The sequence below is a fragment of the Nansenia antarctica genome, assembly GCF_963989245.1.
Source record: "Nansenia antarctica genome assembly, chromosome: 18".
Lineage (NCBI taxonomy): Eukaryota > Metazoa > Chordata > Actinopteri > Argentiniformes > Microstomatidae > Nansenia > Nansenia antarctica.
In genome coordinates, this window is record NC_137691.1 from 6,983,640 (window position 1) to 7,004,978 (window position 21,339).

General features: G+C 46.6%; 2 protein-coding genes across 3 annotated transcripts; both read left to right on the forward strand.

The window, feature by feature from the left end:
• Nucleotides 1-804: 804 nt before the first annotated feature.
• On the forward strand, nt 805-5,108 carry LOC308173177 (uridylate-specific endoribonuclease-like; the record flags this gene model as incomplete). The annotated part of the gene is made up of 9 exons (XM_080548159.1): nt 805-862; nt 1,150-1,272; nt 1,947-2,069; nt 3,029-3,194; nt 3,488-3,693; nt 4,133-4,246; nt 4,357-4,463; nt 4,620-4,762; nt 4,997-5,108. 9 exons carry the CDS (start codon nt 805-807, stop codon nt 5,106-5,108), a joined length of 1,152 nt encoding a protein of 383 aa, XP_080404285.1.
• Nucleotides 5,109-15,275: 10,167 nt separating this feature from the next.
• Nucleotides 15,276-19,866, forward strand: LOC308173176 (uridylate-specific endoribonuclease-like). Of its 2 annotated transcripts, none has more exons than XM_080548157.1 (9): nt 15,276-15,345; nt 15,532-15,654; nt 15,911-16,036; nt 17,122-17,302; nt 18,091-18,296; nt 18,734-18,847; nt 18,955-19,061; nt 19,212-19,354; nt 19,531-19,866. In XM_080548157.1, exons 1-9 carry the CDS (start codon nt 15,288-15,290, stop codon nt 19,640-19,642), a joined length of 1,170 nt encoding a protein of 389 aa, XP_080404283.1. In that variant the 5' UTR covers nt 15,276-15,287; the 3' UTR covers nt 19,643-19,866. The 2 variants fall into 2 exon arrangements, with proteins under 2 accessions (XP_080404283.1, XP_080404284.1); XM_080548158.1 differs by having other exon boundaries at nt 15,911-16,033; nt 17,131-17,302.
• The last annotated feature ends 1,473 nt before the right edge of the window (nt 19,867-21,339 follow it).

A 21,339-nucleotide genomic window follows, 5' to 3' on the forward strand; every position in this document is an offset into this window, starting at 1 on the left:
CTGTATATAATACTTGCTGACATCCTACCCAGAAACCAGCAACACAAGCAGAGAGGGCCTTTAACCATGCCCACACCAAACCAAGGCAAGAATTGAGATGTGCTTTGGGCAACTTAAGTCTAGGTTTCAGTGCCTCAAAAGCCTCAGGGTTACTCCAGACAGGGCCTTTGACATCACTGTAGCCTGTGCAGTCTTGCACAACATTGCACCACTTGTCACCCCCAGTACTCTGTGACATAATAGTGTGAAAGAGAGCAGATGTGTGAAAAAGGCCCGGCCCCAGAACCAACACCTTGAAAATACAGCATGAGATTAAACATTCAAACATACCCACGGAATATCAACAATTCAGATATTTTCGATTGAGTGGATAAGATATGTTTATATATGATATATACACGTATGGGTCCCTGCCCTTAGCCACCACGGGCCTTGGTGTGCAAATAAGCTGTAATAAGGACAATGTTAAACAAGCTCAGTTTATGGAACTATCTGGTTATCACTAGAATTTCGTTTTTAATGTGATCTAACAATATACTGTAGTATCACATTCAAAACGTATAGCCTGACAAATATCTAATCTTTGCATATTTGATATCTCTTAGGTACCGGATGGCAATCTGATAAGATGTACTTTCATCCTTGTGTGTGTTGAACAGGTGTACATTTTCTGTACATTTTCTGCAGACTGACTATGGGGTGAAGCTTTTTCTGAGCATTGGAACCTGATTGGTCAGGTTAAGTATTTAAAGGAAATCCATACTTTCAACAGTGCACCCTGTTTCAGACCGTTGCCAGGCTAAGATGAAGATAATTCTGCTCCTCACACTGGGGGTAACCCTCTTCTCTCAGGGATACAGCAGTAAGTATGAGCACACCTAGGAGGCTTATTATGACAAATTAGTATTGATTTGATATCTTTATCTGAGAATGGGACATCTCATAAGGATCATTCTGTACAATAGGATCAAAGCATAATTCATTTGATCATCTGAAGGCAAGGCAAGTTTATTTGTATAGCACATTTCATACAACAGGGGCAATTCAAAGTGCTTTACATATAGCATTAAAAGAAATACAGAAAAAGGAAGGATGAAGACATCTGCCTAATTATTCTGCAACATTCTGCTCTGTAATGTACCCCTATAGATTCCCTGGACTCCTGTCAGAATCGCTGTGGTTACGGCACTGACCGTGACTTCACCTGCCAGTGTAACACTCCCTGCGAGCGCTTCAATGATTGCTGCTCAGACTATTACAGCCTCTGCAAAGGTGAGTAACAGTTCAGTCACTTACGTTGGTTAGATCATGTTTCATGAAAATGGTAGTGCATTTAAGTTTGGCATGGTTTGAATGGTTCCACTCTGTACGTATATATCTCTCCCCTTGCCTGCAACAATATAAAACACAAAATAACATGAGCAGGGAGTGTGTGATGTGTTATACAAATGTAAAAATTAAGCATTGAATAAATGAATGAATGAATGGTCTTTATTGTCATTGATATAGTACAGGTACCATACAACGAAATTTGGGAGGGGGGGCTCCCCTGGTGCTAGGAAAAAAAACTAAAAACAAGAAGGGAAAAGAGCTGGTTTACATAAATAAAGGCTATGTACACTATCCACTATACTATACTATACAAATAAAACACTGTGCTGTACTCTATGCTATGCTATACCTATTCTAACATTTCCTATCTCTGAACCTTATGTACCCGAGGGTTGTCATATTGCACATAGTGTTATTGCACATTCATTTAAAGTGTCGCAGTTTGCAGGTTTGAAATGTTCACAGTTGTGTTTCAGTATTGCACTTGATTACAATCTAGTAGCTGCCATCACATTTTCTAGATTGTCCAGGGCCTAGAACCTAGGTCTTTGCTGTGTTCAGGGCCTGAATAAACTCCCGATGTCAACAGTAGTCTCACTTATTGTCTCCATCAGGTTCTTCTACATCGTGCAAGGGCCGTTGTGGCGAGAAGTACAACAAGTACAACAAATGCCACTGCAACACAAAGTGTGGAAATTACAACAACTGCTGCAGTGACTTCACAAAACTCTGTGATGGTGGTAAGAAGGGTGTTGTTGTCATCTCTCATTCATACAAACATGGACACTTCTATCCCTGAAAGATCTACAAATTTTCTAAAAAAAAATCTAAAATGTTTCACCCAGGGCAGTTGGTTTACAACACCTGGTGAAATTCACACAGTGAACGAATGGGGGGGGGGATAGAGAGGTAGATGGCAGATAGGGGGTGCAGCAAAGGGGGTAGCAGCGCCTCGTGCCTTTAACCGAGTCACAGTGTACTAAAACCACGATTTAGCACACCCTCTTGTGTGTTATTGCTTTAATATATGCCTGCCACAATTATGGGATGGCACCAGTGTTTCCTACAGTAAAGCCAGGCCATCTCCCTGTTTGCTGAGGCACACTGCATGCCTCAATAAGACCCTAATGTAGTAAAGGCATCAGAATGGAACAAGGGTAGTGGTGGTCTAGTGGGTAGTGAGTTGGACTTCTGATCGGAAGGTTGTGAGTTCAAATCCCGCCTGAAACCACACCACTACTAGTGTGCCCTTGAGTAAGGCACTTAGCCCTCAGTTACTCCAGGGGGAATGTCCCTGTAATTCGTAATTGTAAATCGCTTTGGATTAAAAGCGTCTGCTAAATGGCAAAATTATTATTATAAATTATGGAACAAAGAATGTGTTTGCGTGGCCACTAGGGGTCATTGGTGTACAGTGTCTATGATCATCACTTGCATTTTACCCATTTAGCAGACACTTTTATCTAAAGCGAGTTACAATTAGAGATTACAGGGACAGTCTCCCTGGAATAACTACTCAAGGGCTTACTAGTGGTGAGGTGGGATTTGAACTCACAACCTTCTGATCATCAGTCCAGCTCACTATCCACTCGGCTACTACCCCCTGATTTTCCAAACATTGCTACATTCGTAGCATTTTGAAAACACTTTTTCAGATCCATACTTCACGGTGTGTATGTTACGGCAGGTTCTACAGGTGGTGGCAGCAGCAGTGAGATCACTGATGCTGAGATCAAGGCTCTATCTGAGGTGCTGTATGCTCTGGACTCCAACAAGGCCTCTGCCTCGGAGCTGATTCTTGACACCCAGGCCAAGGTGTCCAACTCCCAGACTAGCTCCCAGAAAGACCTCTCCTCTCGCCCGTAAGACCCGACCTTCTCATACCAACCTTTCCTCCCCCATTCCTTCATTCCTCTCATCTGTCATTTACAACCTGTTTATATACATCTCTCTCTCCCTTGCTCTTGATCACTTTTATTCATGTATTACCCCGGCCCCCCACACCCCGCCCCCACCGCACCCACTCACTCTCTCATCACTGCTCTCCTTCCCCTTGGCCTGTCCCTTACTCTCTCCTATGGAGCTGTCACTGTCCTCCACACAAGGACACTGTAATCCATAGTGATGTGTCTCTGCTGTGTCTTCTGTGCTCCAGGTTGTTCAAATACGTGAACGAGGCTTCTCTGTTCTCCAAGCCCACGTACCGTGCCTTCCTGGCCGTGCTGGACAACTACAAGAGGGTCACGGGCCAGGCCGAGGACTTCACCTCCCAGCAGCTGGCCGAGCAGGACACCTTCCTCAGGGAGGCCATGTCCAACACCGAGCTGGGCAGAGAGCTCTATGCCTTCCTCTTCACCAAGGGTTTGTAAATGGACTGCACGTACAGTATATGGTGCCTTATTCCAAAGTGCTTTACAATGGCCTCTCATTCACCCATTCACACACACATTCACACACCGATGGCGACAAGCTGCCATGCAAGGCGCCGGGCCGGTCATTGGGAGCAATTTGAGGTTCAGTGTCTTGCCCAAGGACACCTCGACACATGGCCAGTCGGGGATCGATCCGCAGAACCGCCGACCTTGCGATCATTAGACACCGGCTCTACCTCCTGAGCCACAGCCGCCCCACACCTTCGTATGCAGGGGGCATTCACACTGTCACTCATATCTTCTGTGCTGTTTAGATCTAACGATACCTCACTACACACTGTCACCTGCCTATCCTATATGTGATGTTCTGCATGATAACGTATCTCTAAATGAACAGTAAATTAACTTGAATGTCCTCACTTCCCTAGGTCGCTACGGCTCAGAGGCGGAGTTTATCCAGGATCTGAAGAAGATGTGGTTTGGCCTCTACTCCCGCAACAACGGGAGATTGGACTCCAGCGGCTTCGAGCACATCTTTGCAGGTCTGTGTGTTTTATGAGTGTGTGTGTGTGTGTGTGTGTGTGTGTGTGTTCATGTTTGTCAATGTTACAGTATGTGTGTGTGTTTACAAAGCATACTATTCTCTTTGTAGGGGAGGTTAAGAGTGGTAAGGTGTCTGGATTCCACAACTGGCTGCAGTTCTACAGGCTGGAGAAACAGAATCTGCTTGAGTACTACAGCCACAGCTTCAATGGACCTGTAAGAATTAAACTAATGATACAAAATTAAACCATGACACAACTGTAACTGAGTCTAGTCGCCTTTCTTTAAAAAAATATTTTAACTGATCCCCCTCCCACCCTCCTCTATCTCTCTCTCTCTCTCTCTCTCTCTCTCTCTCTCTCTCTCTCTCAGTGGACATCTTACCCCGATGTTCTTGGGATGCAGTTTAAGTGGGATGGCTACTTCAAGCAGGTCGGTTCCGCCATCATCGGCTGCAGTCCAGAGTTTGACTTGGCCATGTACAGCCTCTGTTACATCACCCGCCCAGGAAAACGGTGAGTACTACGCAGCCGTGTATCCGTGTGTCCATGTGTGTGTGTGTGTGTGTGTGTGTGTGTGTGTGTATGTGTATGTGTGTGTGTGTGTATGTGTGCGTGTTTGTGTGTGTGTGTGTGTGTGTTTGTGTGTGTCTGTGTGTGTGTGTGTGTGTGTGTGTGTTTATGCGCGAGTGTGTTTGCTTGCCATACTATGTGTGTCATTTCTGTCATTCTGATACATTTGATGTCCAGGTGTTATCTGAGCCTGGGAGGTAAAACACTGTCCATCCAAACCTACACCTGGGACAACTCCTCCTATGGAAACGGGAAAAAGTACATTGGCTCAGGATTCCCTTCCACCTAATTATATAACTGAATAACTGAAGCAGCTATGGGCACAACATTCAACATGGCACCAACAGCCTGCCAATGATACTCCCATCAGACTCCACAAAGCAACAAACCTTACTTATTTTACTTAATTCAGTTATTGTTGATTTTGTATTCTGCTGCAATGCCAATGTCGAAGAACCCGAGCCTAAGAATTGTACTCTTGTGTACCCGTACATTGGATGTAATAAAAGCAATTCTGATTCTGATTCTGAATAAACAACCATAATCCACACATTTTACTCATATTTAATATTTGAATTATGATTGGGCAGGGCAACCTGATGATATGCGATGAATTGATATGTTTAGTGATAGTGTGTATCACTTAAGTAATGTGTTAAGTGATATTTAATTATTAAAAGTTAAACATACCATGAATATATTGCTCTTGCTCATGTGGGTGCAGGCTAGATGTTTTAATAAAGGTGTGTGTAGGGGGGCAAGGGGGGTCAGACCCCCCTAATTAAGTCTTGGACCCACCCCCAAAAGTGATTAAAAAAGAAAAACCGGTCTGGGGCGCATTCATATATCAGGTCACCCTCTATGCTGTCAGATGATCTGTCAAATGGAAGTTGCCTGATATCGATGCAAAATGGCCTGGCTCTGTGCATGACTCCATAATTGTTCGAACATCATCTGTCATCAGGTTTTCACAAGGCAAGACAATGTTATTACTATCCAAGGTTCACTTAATGGCCTTGAAGCTTAAGAATGTCATGTATATTTAACCAACACTTTTATTCTGTAGGGGAGTTTAATGGAGTTCTGCTTGGGGACAGACTGCACCTTCTTAATTATTTTATTTTTTGTACTGAATGTCAAGTTTCTAATAATGATAATGATAATAACAATAGCAACAATAATACTACTATTAATAATAATAGCTGAGATTGATATAGCGCCTTTTAAGAGACCGAAGAGACTCTTTACATATCGACAGAGAGACAGTCAGACAGACAAACACAGAACACAGAATAACGACAGCTAACTAACCTTGAGGCCAAAGGCCGTCGTGAACAGGTAGGTTTTGAGGGCTGATTTGAAGGTGTCCAGGGTAGGGGTGGTGCAGATCACTGTGGGGAGAGAGTTCCAGAGGGTGGGAGCTGCCACACTGAAGGCTCTGTCCCCAAAGGTTTGCAGGCTGGTGCGGGGGGTGGAGAGCAGACCTGTGTCTCTGGGAGGACCGTAGGCTCTGGGATGGGGTATGTTGGCGGAGGAGGTCAGATAGATACTGGGGGGCACGGGCATGGAGCGATTTGTAGGTGAGGAGGAGGATTTTGTACGAGATGCGGGACTTAACCGGAAGCCAGTGGAGGTGGATGAGGGTGGGGGTGATGTGCTGCCAGGGCTTGGTGTGGGTGAGAACCCTGGCAGCTGTTCTGCACATACTGGAGCCTGTCCAGAGTTTTTACAAAATAAGGACTAATCACACAGGTCACGAATGCCTTTAACATCTTCAGTTGGGGACTCTTGCAGCCTGTGTCTCAACTCACTGAAAGATATAGGCCTACCTGTTGTGTTCAATAATGGAGACTGAACTCAGAGCTTCAAGTTGGAACGTGTACTCCATTTAATCAAACACGAGTCTCACACAAAACGTAATACGGCACATGTCGTAAAGCCCAAACTGTCGTAAACACAGACGTAACATTTCCCCCCCCCTCACACAACCTAGGTGTGATACTCAGTCATGTAATCACGCAAGTGCTCGGGCCTGTTGCGTGCTCGAACCAGACGTGGCTCTGGTGCAGCCACAGCCACTGGTGGCGGCTCCACGCCTTGGGGCTGAGCCTGGTAGGCCGGGGTTGCTGCTTCATCCAACCGTGCGGCTGGCAAGACTGTGGAAGAGGCCACACTCAGCGCTGGGCCAGGGGGAGGCTGCACCTTACGCAGGCGGGTAGCATGCCAGCGAGTGCCGTCGGCGAGCCTAAACGAGGCCGGGCCAAGCTGTTTGCTGACCTGGACAGGGTCAGACCAAAACGACTGGAGTTTGTTGTCCCGATGAGGTCGTCGGATCCTGACCCAGTCCGACACAGCGATGACAGGTGGCCTAGCACGTCTGGCCCTGTCGAAACGATCCTTCATCAAGCGCTGGTGTTTGGTGACTGTGGCTTGAACTGGATGGACCGGGGGCTGAGCTAGTATAGGGCGGAGCCTATCGAGAGGCAGCTGGAGCTCCCGCCCCAGCATGAGGGAGGCTGGGGAGACTCCTGTAGTGGCGTGTCGCGTGGCCCGATAATGCAACAGCGTCTGGAGGAGGCTGGTGGTGAGCGTGCACCCTTGTGCCAGGTGGGCCCTGATGCCATTCTTCAGGGTTTGGTTCAGCCGTTCCACCCCCCCGTTCGCAGCAGGGTGGTAGAACGCTGTGCGGATGTGGTGGATCCCTTTACCCACTAGATAGGAGGACAGTTCATGGGAAACCATTTGAGGACCGTTGTCAGTCGTGATCCTCTTGGGCAGGCCCCAACGCGCAAACAGAGCGTCGAGAATGTCGATCAGCACCTTTGCTGTGACCGAGCCCACAGGTGTCACCTCTGGCCACTTAGAGTGGAGGTCGTAGGTCACAACGAGAAAACGCTGGTGATGTGGTACCCCATGCAGCTCGCCGCAGATATCCAGTTGCAGGTGCTCCCAGGGTTGAGATGGCCAGTCCAACGGCTGCATGGGCGGGGGTGGAGCTGGAGCCCTGGTCTTACCACTAAGGAGACAGGCAGTGCAATCCTTGACCAGGGTTTCGAGTTCCCTGTCGATGCCTGGCCACCACACAACCTCACGACAGCGCTGTTTGAGCCTGACTATGCCCAGGTGACCCTCGTGCGCCATAGCGAGGATACGCGCCCGAAGGACACCTGGGACCACAGTGCAGAACCCGCGAGCGACACAGGTGTCATTCCAAACCGACAACTCCTCCCTGATCCTGGAGTAAGTGAGTAGCTCGTCAGGTACTCTTACCGGCCACCCCTGCGTGATGTAGGTTGAGAGTGTAGAGAGGGTGGGGTCATCGGCTGAGGCATCCCGGAGCTCCTTCAGCGACACCGTCTCCTGAAGGGGTGTGTGGAGGAGCTGGACGAGGTCATGCTCAGCCTGGTCCAGTCCGGGGGTCAAGGTTGGGGCTGTGGGTGGGCTGGGGATTGCGCGTGATAGCAAGTCGGCTACCACGTTGTCTCGTCCTGGCGTGAACTGTAGCCGATAGTTGTACTGTTGCAGGCGGTCGGCCCAGCGGTGGAGGCGGAGTGGCTTGTGACCGGTGCCAGACGTGGCCAGGAGGGTGATGAGGGCCTGGTGGTCTGTCCTCAGTGTGAATAGCCGTCCATAGAGGTACATGTGCCAGCGCTCACATGCCCAGAGGCATGCTAGGGCCTCTCGCTCCCCCACCGAGTACTTCTGTTCCGTGGGGCTGAGAGCACGGGAGGCGAAGGCGATCGGTCTCTCCACCCCCCCTTGCAGCTGGGACATCACCGCACCAATGGCTGTGGCAGAGGCGTCGCACGTGACAAGAGTGGGGCTGGCCAGGTCGAAATGCGCCAGGACCGTTGGCGAGGTGAGTTGGGCCTTCAGGAGGCGTACGGCGTCTGAGCAGGCAGACGTCCAGAGCCAGGGCTCGTCATGCTTCAACAGCTTCCGCAGCGGTGTGGTTGTGGCCGAGTACTGTGGCAGGAAACGGAGGTAGTACGCCGTCATGCCTAGAAAGGAGGCCACCTGAGCGGCTGTGGTGGGCTCCGGGACATGATGGATGGCCTCGGTGTTCGAGTGCAGCGGGTACGTGCCATCAGCTGAGAGGCGGAACCCCACAAAGTCGATGGCTGGGGCGGCGAATACACACTTCTCACCATTGAGTGTCAGGTGATGCTTGGCCAATGCACTGAACACACTGTGGAGACGCTCGTCGTGGCTCTCGACGGTGGCCCCGTGAACCACGATGTCATCAAGATAGATGGCCACACCTGGGATCCCAGCGAAAATGGAGGCCATGATCTTTTGGAAGCAGCTGGGGGCGGAGCTTAAACCGAAAGCCATGCGTTTGTAGCGGAAAACCCCTCTGTGAGTGATGAACGCTGTGAGGTTGCGGCTCTCGGGGTGTAGTGGCACTTGGAGGTAACCCTGACGGAGGTCCAGTTTAGAGAACACGCTGGACCCGTAGAACTGGGCGGTGAGCTCCTCTATCGTTGGCAGGGGGTATTTGTCAGGGATGATGGCCTTGTTTACCGCTCTCAGATCCACGCAGATGCGCAGACCCCCAGACTTCTTCTTCGCCACCACCAGGTTGGAGATCCAAGGCGATGCGTTCACCTGCTCAATGATGTCGCTATCGAGCATGCTCTGTAGTTGAGAGGAGATGTCATCGCGGAGAGCCAGGGGGGAGCGGCGGAGGGGCTGTATAACAGGCATCACTGTAGGATCTAACAGAGGCTGGTGGGCAAAAGTGTCGAGGCAGCCTACACCGCTGAACAGCGCAGGCCACTGTTGCTGCCAGGGGGTGGAAACGGTGTGAATCTCTGAGCCAGCTGTGTCTAGCAGGGTGAAACCGAGGGCGTTGAACAGGTCGAGGCCTAACAAGTTGGTCCCGTGGCGTGCAACGTTGAACCTGAAAGCCGGCAGTGTCCTCTCCCCGTACTTCACAGGCAGCTGAAAAGAGCCCACAATGTCAATCTTAGAGTTGGCATAGCCACGCAGGGTGGTGGAGGGCAACCCCAGGGGCACATGGGAGAAGAACTGTGTATAAGTCGTCAAGTTCACAAGGGACACTGTGGCTCCAGTGTCTAGGAGGAGCGGCAGAGTGACATCACCAACCACCAACGAGCATGTTTTGAATGGCGCTCTTCCTGAGCTGACATTATGGATGACTGTGGTAGGTGACTGGGAAGCTCTAGCTGGGGCAGACCTGCAGACCTTGTGAAAGTGGTTTAGTCTCCCGCAGTTGGAGCAGGTTTTACCACGGGCTGGGCATGTCTGAGCTCTTGAATTGTGTGCAGAAGAGCCGCAATTCCCACACGGCTGGTGTGGCTGGTCGCGTGACCGAGAGGCCAGTAAAATGCTCTCCCCGCCGCTGGTTGCACTCACGTGGAGGAGGGGCACCTGTAGGCTGTGCGCGCCCTCTGCCGGTGAGCTGGGAGAGGCTGAAAAACTAACTGCACATTCTAAAGCTGTTTCAACCTGGACCGCCATGTTCAGAGCTGCTGATAATGTAAGTTCATCATTTTCCAGTAACAGTCTTTCCCTAATCTTGTCACAGTTCGTGTGCAAGATGAGTTGGTCTCTTATCATCTCGTTCTGCAATGCCCCGAACTTGCATAAGCTCGCCAAGCCCCGCAGATCAGCCACATACTGTGTCACTGTCTCACCTGTTCGTTGGTGTCTTCGTCTGAATATGACGCGGCGGAGAAGAGCGCTTTGTGGAGGGGCGAAGTGTTCCTTCAATAGTTCCACAGCGTCTGTGTATCTCGCCGCAGTGCCAAGAGTTCCAAACACGCGCTGACCCTCCGTTCCCAGGCAGTGCCGCAGCAGCGCGCATTTCCTCTTGTCTGATACATCCTCCAAACCGGCGGCTAGGATATATGTTTCGAAAGAGGAAATCCAGCGGCCCCACGGAATCGGTGGTTCTGCCGGGACTGCTAGGAAAGGAGGGGGTGTTGGTAGAGAACAATCAGCCATCGCTCGTCGCCAATGTTGTGTTCAATAATGGAGACTGAACTCAGAGCTTCAAGTTGGAACGTGTACTCCATTTAATCAAACACGAGTCTCACACAAAACGTAATACGGCACATGTCGTAAAGCCCAAACTGTCGTAAACACAGACGTAACACTACCGTTAGTTTTTGCCATTGAGAGACAATCTATAATAAATGAATACAAATATACAGCAATCCCTCTTCAGTTGGCCTGGCTCAGTTTAAAAGCCATTTCCATGGGGGGATTTCAGGTTTCTGTTGAACAGGTTTCCAGAGGTGGGCTTATTTGTTTAATTGTAAAACTGCATGTTGATCATGAAGAAAATAGACTGCCTAGAACTTCTTCTATTTATTTTTTTCCTTTTTATGTAATGTTACTTTACTTTAAATAGTTGTCATTAGCCTTTCATTAGAATTTCCTAAATAATAGTAACATGGTTAATTCATTTATTGCTTTATTTTCGTTGTTTCTATAGTGTGAGTTGTAGACAGAGTTAAAGCCAAAGCGTGTATCTCTATCAACATTTACTGGAGGGACTTTGCTTTGGCTTGGAAGAGGAGATTCATGAACGGACAGTGTGAAACCTTCAGGTGTGTGGGGGATGTTGACGATAGGCTTTAAGAAGGGGGGGGGGGGGACAACTGGGCTTTTTACGTAATGGAACGGCTTGAGTCTTAAGTCACAGTCAACGTTAATTCAAACTAGGCTTTTTCAATTAAGCACAGATTTTGTTAGCAACGTTGATGGAATACACCCCAGAAATAGGCTTTGAGTGAACTTAAATTCAAATATTTACAACTTAAATGTCTTTGTCGCTGGTTGTACAGAATGTGAATGCAGGCCTCTACTCAAGGTTGCCATTGATTGATTGATTGATTGATTGAAAACTTTATTAGAAGGTTTGCAGAAGTAGGTACATGAAAGTACATATTACATACAAGGTCAACTAAAAGGATAAAAACCCAAGAAAGCCACTGGCTTATTTCAATTGGGGTCCTTGATTTTCAATTCATCGTTACATGTAAGACAGACATAAGAAGAAAAAAAAAATAGTACTATCTACAAGATAATACAGACAAATAACTATTATTATCTACAAGATAAACGTACATCCATCATGGGAAGAACAATACAACAAAACATAAGGTATGTACAGCGGGTAGGACAGGTGGGGACATACACCACAGGTGGGGGCGGGGGACAAAACACAGTATGTCCAGTGGGTAGTTCGGGTCTTTAATCTGATTTTTGTTTTAGAGGGTCCAGTTACGGATTGCAGCCTCCTGTAAATGTTTTTTGAGAGTGGTTTTGAAGGTGGGCAGTGTTTTGCACTCCTTTAAGATTATAGGAAGGGCGTTCCACATTTTTACTGCATAGTTTGCAAACGAGTTTAACCCCTTGTTTGTGGTGCAACGCGGTTGAACGTGGTTCGTGGAGCTTCCTCTGGTGTTGTATGTGTGGACGTTGTTCACTTTTTGGAAGTATGTTGACAGGTACTTGGGTGTCTTTGTGGTGTAGCGTATCTTGAAGACCAGGCCCAGTGCAAGCTGCTGCACTCTGTCAACTACTCGTAGCCAATCAAGGCTCAAAAAATGAGCAGCGGTTAGATGTGTCCTAGGGTTGAGGCCTAGCAGAAGCCTAACCAGTTTATTTTGGGCTGTCTGGAGTCTTGTTTTATGGGCCTTTGTGGTTCTATAGTACCATGATGTTACGGCATAGTCGAAGTGACATTGAATGAGAGCTCCTGATAGGGTCCTCAGTGTGTTTTTACTGACAAGTGAGGATATCCTGTACAAGAATCTAGTTCTATGGTTCACTTTTTTGATTACCTTTGCTGCCATTTTATCTCCGGAAAGATTTGCCTCTAAGATGGAGCCCAGGTATGTAATATCCTCTTTTCTTGTGATATTAATGTAACCCACTTTTATTTTAAAATTTTCAGCCTTTCTGAGTTTAGATGGGGATCCGTATAGGATGGTTTCAGTTTTACCTAGGTGTATTGATAGTTTATTGTCAGCTAGCCAGATGCAGATTCTACTCAGTTCAGTGCTTAGCGCTTTTTCCACCTGCAATATGTCCCTGTCAGAGACCAGCAGAGCCGAGTCATCCGCGAACAGGAACAAATTGCAATTACATGCTGATGACATGTCATTCACATATATTAGGAACAGTAAAGGTCCCAATATGCTTCCTTGTGGAACGCCGCAGGTCACCGGGAGGGGGGGGGACAGTGTTCCGTTCACACTAACCACCTGTTCCCTCCCCTCTAAGTAGGATTGTATCCAGCTCACCGATGTTCTATCGAACCCAATTGCTTTCAGTTTATCTAACAATATGTGGTGATCTACTGTGTCGAAGGCCTTCTGGAGGTCCAGCATGACCATGCCGCAGTACTTGCCCGAGTCCACCTCATGGTTGATGTGGTCGTTCAAATAGAGAAGGCATGTGTCAGTGGAATGGGATGTTCTGAATCCTGATTGAAATTCATACATCAGATTTTTTTCGGTAAGGTACCTATCAACCTGTTCATAAACTATTTTTTCCATAAGTTTCGAGATGGAATTAAGAATAGAAACAGGTCGGTAGTTGCCTGGGTCTAATTTGCTTCCTTTTTTATACAGTGGGGTTACCCTTGCTATTTTAAAGTCAAGGGGGACGTGTCCCTGTTTGATGGAGAGGTTTATTATGTGGGTGATGATTGGGGTAATGGAGGCAGCTGAGTCTTTTAGAAATCTGGCTGGAATATTGTCGTGGCCCGTGGCCTTTTCTGAGTGTAGAGCGCCCAGCTTTTTAAACACCTCATCGTTTGACACCATGGAGAGTTTAAAATCATCATTGCGTACACCCAGTTTATTGTAGAACGCACGGATGTGCTCTACACCATAACGCCCTGAGTGGGGTGGTAGATTGTTAACTAATTTAGTGGCTATGGTTGTAAAGAAAGTGTTTAAGCACTTAGCCACATCCAGCTTGTCTGTAAGGAGAGAATCACCAGATTTTATGCTGATGTTTGTAGACCTGGTTTTGAGTTTTTGACTGCAACCTAGTTGGCTATTAAGTAGCTTCCAAAGGTCACGTGGTTTGTTTAAGTTTTCTTCGATTTTGTTATCAAGGTATTCTTTCTTAGCAGATTTGGTCATGGTAATTACCTGATTGCATAGTTTGTTGCATTGTTTTTTAATTTTCTCAAAGTGGGTTTTGTGATCTTCGTTTAAGTGTTTCACTAATTTTGATTTGCATTTTTGAACTTCAGAGCATTTTAGGTCTCTGACTTTCATAGCATTTAGAATGTCCGAATTCATCCATGGTTCCGATCGGGCTTTAACCCTGGTGGTTTTCATGGGGGCTATACTGTCAATAATATTTAGGAATTTGGTTTTGAAACCTAGCCATGCCTCTTCAACCTGTGTGCTTTTTAGTTCATCTAACCAGTCTTGATTCTCCAGTTTATGGTTTAAGGCCTCACTAGAATAGGATTTAAGGGATCTAGTGGTTACAGTTTTATGTGCGGTTGATGTTTTCTTTTTCTTGAATATTCAAGATTCAGATCCATATTCACATGGTACATGGCTAATCGATGTTGAGAGAAAAAACATGGGATATTATTGGGTACTGAAGTTTACTTTTTTTAGACATGGCCCAACTTGATTTTTCTCTTCTTTTTTCGTTTTTATCATATCATTGCGGCCAAAGGCAGTAGGGTTTATTTTTTTTAGTGGGGGCAGTACCACTCAACATTTTCCTTTTATTGACAGATACAGTAGAGATTTAGACAGGAAGGATGTGTGAGAGAGAGAGAGGAGGGATGACATACATGTAGGACATGTCCGCAGCCGGAATCGAACCGGGATTTTCCTGTATTTTTGACGTGCCTGGGTTGACCCTAAGTCACCACCAGTCCTCCGTGACATGATAGTGTGAAAGAGAGCAGATGTGACCAACACCTTGTAAAAACATCATTAAATACAAATATGAGATTAAACATTCAAACATGCCCATGGAATAACAACAATTCAGAGGGAAAAAAATCGTACCTTTTGATTGGGTGGCCGTTTGGATCGCTGCCCATAGCCTTCACCGGCCTTGGTGTGCAAATAAGCTGTAATAAGGACAATGTTAAAGCAAGGTCAGTTGGAACTATCTGGTTATCACTAGAATTTTGTTTTTAATGTGATCTAACAATATACTGTAGTATCACATTCAAATCATATAGCCTGACATATATCTGATCTTTGCATGTCTGATATGCACTTGCATTTTTTTGGAACAGAATGATAGGTACCAGGTAACAATCTGATAAGATGTATTTTCATCCTTGTGTGTGTTGAACAGGCGTACAATTTCTGTGTACAGTGATTGGCAGACTGACTATGGGATGAAGCTTTTTTTGAGCATTGGAACCCAATTGGTCAGGTTAACTATTTAAAGGAAATCCATACTTTCAACAGTGCACCCTGTTTCAGACCGTTGCCAGGCTAAGATGAAGATAATTCTGCTCCTCACACTGGGGGTAACCCTCTTCTCTCAGGGATACAGCAGTAAGTATGAGAATACCTTGGAGGCTTATTATGACTAATTAGTATTGATTTGATATCTTTATCTGAGAATGGGACATCTCATAAGGATCATACTGTACAATAGAATCAGAGCATAATTCATTTGATCATCTGAAGACATCTGCCTAATTATTCTGCAACATTCTGCTCTGTAATGTACCCCTCTAGATTCCCTGGACTCCTGTCAGAATCGCTGTGGTTACGGCACTGACCCTGACTTCACCTGCCAGTGTAACACTCCCTGCGAGCGCTTCAATGATTGCTGCTCAGACTATTACAGCCTCTGCAAAGGTGAGTAACACAACACATGAGTTCAGTCACTAGATAATGTTTCATGAAAATGGTAGTGCATTTAAGTTTGGCATGGTTTGAATGGTTCCACTCTGTACGTATATCTCTCCCTGCCTGAAGTTTAAACAGAAACAATATAAAACACAACATAATACAAAATAAGCAGGGAGTGTGTGATGTGTTCTACAAATGTAAAAGTGAAGCATTGAGTAAACTCTCGATGTCAACAGTCAGTCTCACTTATTTTCTCTATGAGGTTCTGCTACATCCTGCAAGGGCCGTTGCGACGAGAACTACAACTCTCAGAACGAATGCCACTGCAACTCAAAGTGTGGAAATCACAACAACTGCTGCAGTGACTACGCAGACCTCTGTGATGGTGGTAAGAAGGGTGTCCCTGAAAGATATTGCACATACTCCTAAACCTGAAATCTGTTATCAGTCTGAGCTCCTATTTTCCACCCAGGGCAGTTGGTTTACAACACCTGGTGAAATTCACACAGTGAACGAAGGGGGAGGGACGGGGGGGGACGGGAGGTAGATAGGTAGATTTATTAGTGCAGCAATCGGGGGTAGCTGTGCCTTGTGTCTTTAACCGAGTCACAGCTGTACTAAAACCACGATTAAACAATAAAACTCTTACCAGTCCATCCCTGTTTGCTGAGCCACACTGGAAGCCCCAGTAAGGCCCCAATGCAGTAAAGGCACCTGAGCATGTGCTTGTCTGACCACTAGGAGTCATTGGTGAGCAATGATCATCACTTACATTTTACCCATTTACCAGACACTTTTATCCAAAGTGACTTACAATTAGAGATTACAGGGACAGTCTCTCTGGGGTAACTTGGGGCTAAGTGCCTTACTCAAGGGCACATTAGTGGTGGTGATTTTAACGCATGACCTTCTGATCATCAGTCCTGCTCACTATCCACTAGGCCACTAGCCCCTGACTTTCCTACATTGCTATGTTCGTAGCATTTTGAAAACACTGCACACAGGCCGCCATAGTCCTGTCCTGTGTGGAGATCACAACAGCTGCTACAGCTGTGGTCAGTTAGCTTTGTATGTCAGGCTTTGAGAACAAGATACCAACCTCTCCACTCTACAAGCAATCCAGATGATCTATAGGTTATGTTATCTACTTGTAGCCTAATATCTAAATGTTTATGTTGCTCTTTTCTCTGAATTTTAACACATTTTCTCACCTACTACACTATCCTGTCGTAACACTGTCATAAGACAGTGATACTTCATGATATACAATCATGTAACAAACAATTAATGATAATTAATAATGAATGAATTAAATGTTACAACTATTTAGATGTTTTCCACTTCGTTCACTTCAAGCAATGTCCTCAACCGATACATCAGTGAAAGGATCCGGGTCTCCCATGTCACTGTTACCATAGTAACAGGTGGTGGCTGTTTGCAGATCCATATTTCACGGTGTGTATGTTACGGCAGGTTCTACAGGTGGTGGTGGTGGCAGCAGCAGTGAGATCACTGATGCTGAGATCAAGGCTCTATCTGAGGTGCTGTATGCTCTGGACTCCAACAAGGCCTCTGCCTCGGAGCTGATCCTTGACACCCAGGCCCTGGTGTCCAACTCCCAGACTAGCTCCCAGAATGACCTCTCCTCTCGCCCGTAAGACCCGACCTTCTCATATCAACCTTTCCTCCCCCCAGTGTGCCACTTCCCTTTTTCAACATTTTCGCACATTTCGTAAACTGCTGCCAAGCCTACAATTTTATGTCATCATACACACATTTTACATCAAAATGTTCAGCTCTTCACACTGTCACTCAATATTATAGCCTCAACATTAATAGTTTTTACCTGAGGGCCGTTTCTTTGAGAGCTAGCAAAAGACAAAACACCATAGCTTACAGCAGTTACTATGGCAACCCCCAACTGTCACATTCAAAAATGCTGTAACTTAATCCAGGACTATTAGGTGTCCCACAGATCTAGAGCAACACTGGAACATGGTCGCACACACACACACACACACACACACACACACACACACATACACACACACACACACACACACACACACAAACACACACACACACACACACACACACACACACACACACACACACACACACTCACACACCCGAACCCCACAACTCGAGTCCTGGGTGGGCTAGAGACATGCGGTCTTCACCAGGGGGTACAGGGGGGTGGCCCAGAGTCCACTGACCTACCCCCTACTGGTTGTGAGGGGCAAGCACACTTCACAATTTCCACAGAAATTGTACCTATCTAGTATTAATGTATTACCCCCCACCCACTCACTCACTCTCTCATCACTGTTCTCCTTCCCCTTGGCCTGTCCCTTACTCTCTCCTATGGAGCTGTCACTGTCCTCCACACAGGGACACTGTAATCCATAGTGATGTGTCTCTGCTGTGTCTTCTGTGCTCCAGGTTGTTCAAATACGTGAACGAGGCTTCTCTGTTCTCCAAGCCCACGTACCGCGCCTTCCTGGCCGTGCTGGACAATTACGAGAGGGTCACGGGCCAGGCCGAGGACTTCACCTCCCAGCAGTTGGCTGAGCAGGACACCTTCCTCAGGGAGGCCATGTCCAACACCGAGCTGGGCAGAGAGCTCTATGCCTTCCTCTTCACCAAGGGTTTGTAAATGGACTGCACGTACATGGTGCCTTATTCCAAAGTGCTTTACAATGGCCTCTCATTCACCCATTCACACACACACATTCACACACCAATGGCGACAAGCTGCCATGCAAGGCGCCGGGCCGGTCATTGGGAGCAATTTGAGGTTCAGTGTCTTGCCCAAGGACACCTCGACACATGGCCAGCCGGGGATCGAACCGCAGAACCGCCGACCTTGCGATCATTAGACACCGGCTCTACCTCCGGAGCCACAGCCGCCCCACACCTTCGTATGCAGGGGGCATTCACACTGTCACTCATATCTTCTGTGCTGTTTAGATCTAACGATACCTCACTACACACTGTCACCTGCCTATCCTATTATGTGATGTTCTGCATGATGATGTATCTCTAAATGAGCAGTGAATTAACTTGAATGTCCTCACTTCCCTAGGTCGCTACGGCTCAGAGGCGGAGTTTATCCAGGATCTGAAGAAGATGTGGTTTGGCCTCTACTCCCGCAACAACGGGAGATTGGACTCCAGCGGCTTCGAGCACATCTTTGCAGGTCTGTTCGTTTTGTGTGTTTTATGAATGTGTGTGTGTTTGTGTCCATGTTTGTGTCCATGTTACAGTATGTGTGTGTGTTTATAAAGCATACTATTCTCTTTGTAGGGGAGGTTAAGAGTGGTAAGGTGTCTGGATTCCACAACTGGCTGCAGTTCTACAGGCTGGAGAAACAGCATCTGCTTGAGTACTACAGCCACAGCTTCAATGGACCTGTAAGAATTAAACTAATGACACAAAATTAAACCATGACACAACTGTAGCTGAGTCTAGTCGCCTTTCTTTTAAAACATATTTTGACTGATCTCCCTCCCACCCTCCTCTATCGCTCTCTCTCTCTCTCTCTCTCTATGTCTCTCTCTCAGTGGACATCTTACCCCGATGTTCTTGGGATGCAGTTTAAGTGGGACGGCTACTTCAAGCAGGTCGGTTCCGCCATCATCGGCTGCAGTCCAGAGTTTGACTTGGCCATGTACAGCCTCTGTTACATCACCCGCCCAGGAAAACGGTGAGTACTACGCAGCCGTGTATCTGTGTGTGTGTGTGTGTGTGTGTGTGTGTGTGTGTGTGTGTGTGCGTGTGTGTGCGTGTGTGTGTGTGTGTGTGTGTGTGTTTATGCGCGAGTGTGTTTGCTTGCCATACTATGTGTGTCATTTCTGTCATTCTGATACATTTGATGTCCAGGTGTTATCTGAGCCTGGGAGGTAAAACTCTGTCCATCCAAACCTACACCTGGGACAACTCCTCCTATGGAAACGGGAAGAAGTACATTGGCTCAGGATTCCCTTCCACCTAATAGAACTGAAGCAGCTATGGGCACAACATTCAACATGGCACCAGCAGCCTGCCAATGATACTCCCATCAGACTCCACAAAGCAACAAACCTTACTTATTTTACTTTATTCTATTATTGTTGATTTTGTATTCTGCTGCAATGCCAATGTCGAAGAACCAGAGCCTAAGAATTTTACTCTTGTGTACCCGTACATTGGATGTAATAAAAGCAATTCTGATTCTGATTCTGAATGAACAACCATAATCCCCACATTTTAGTCATATTTAATATTTGAATTATGATTGGGCAGGGCAACCTGATGATATGCGATGAATTGATATGTTTAGTGATAGTGTGTATCACTTAATAATAATAGCTGAGATTTATATAGCGCCTTTTAAGAGACTGAAGGACTCTTTACATATTGACAGAGAGACAGTCAGACAGACAAACACAGAACACAGAATAACGCCATCTAACTAACCTTGAGGCCAAAGGCCGTGGTGAACAGGTAGGTTTTGAGGGCTGATTTGAAGGTGTCCAGGGTAGGGGTGGTGCAGATCACTGTGGGGAGAGAGTTCCAGAGGGTGGGAGCTGCCACACTGAAGGCTCTGTCCCCAAAGGTTCGCAGGCTGGTGCGGGGGGTGGAGAGCAGACCCGTGTCTCTGGGATGGGGTATTTTGGCGGAGGAGGTCAGATAGGTACTGGGGGGCACGGGCATGGAGCGATTTGTAGGTGAGGAGGAGGATTTTGTACGAGATGCGGGACTTAACCGGAAGACAGTGGAGGTGGATGAGGGTGGGGGTGATGTGCTGCCAGGGCTTGGTGTGGGTGAGAACCCTGGCAGCTGTTCTGCACATACTGGAGCCTGTCCAGAGTTTTTACAAAATAAGGACTAATCACACAGGTCACGAATGCCTTTAACATCTTCAGTTGGGGACTCTTTTGCAGCCTGTGTCTCAACTCACTGAAAGATATAGGCCTACCATTCGTTTTTGCCATTGAGAGACAATCTATAACAAATGAATACAAATATACAGCAATCCCTCTTCAGTTGGCCTGGCTCAGTTTAAAAGCCATTTCCATGGGGGATTTCAGGTTTCTGTTGAACAGGTTTCCAGAGGTGGGCTTATTTGTTTAATTGTAAAACTGCATGTTGATCATGAAGAAAATAGACTGCCTAGGACAACTTCTTCTATTTATTTTTTTCCTTTTTATGTAATGTTACTTTACTTTAAATAGTTTTGATTAGCCTACTTGTCTATTAGAATTTCCTAAATAATAGTAACATGGTTAATTCATTTATTGCTTTATTTTCGTTGTTTTATAGTGTGAATTGTAGACAGAGTTAAAGCCAAAGCACTGTATCTCTATCAACATTTACTGGAGGGACTTTGCTTTGGCTTGGAAGAGGAGATTCATGAACGGACAGTGTGAAACTTTCAGGTGTGTGGGGGATGTTGACGATAGGCTTTAAGAAGGAGGGGGGGGGGGGGACAACTGGGCTTTTTACGTAATGGAACGCCTTGAGCCTTAAGTCACAGTCAACGTTAATTCAAACAAGGCTTTTTCAATTAAGCACAGATTTTGTTAGCAACGTTGATGGAATACCCCCCTGAAATAGGCTTTGAGTGAACTTAAATTAAAATATTTACAACATAAATATCTTTGTTGTAGGTCATACAAAATGTGAATGCAGGCCTCGACTGAAGGTTGC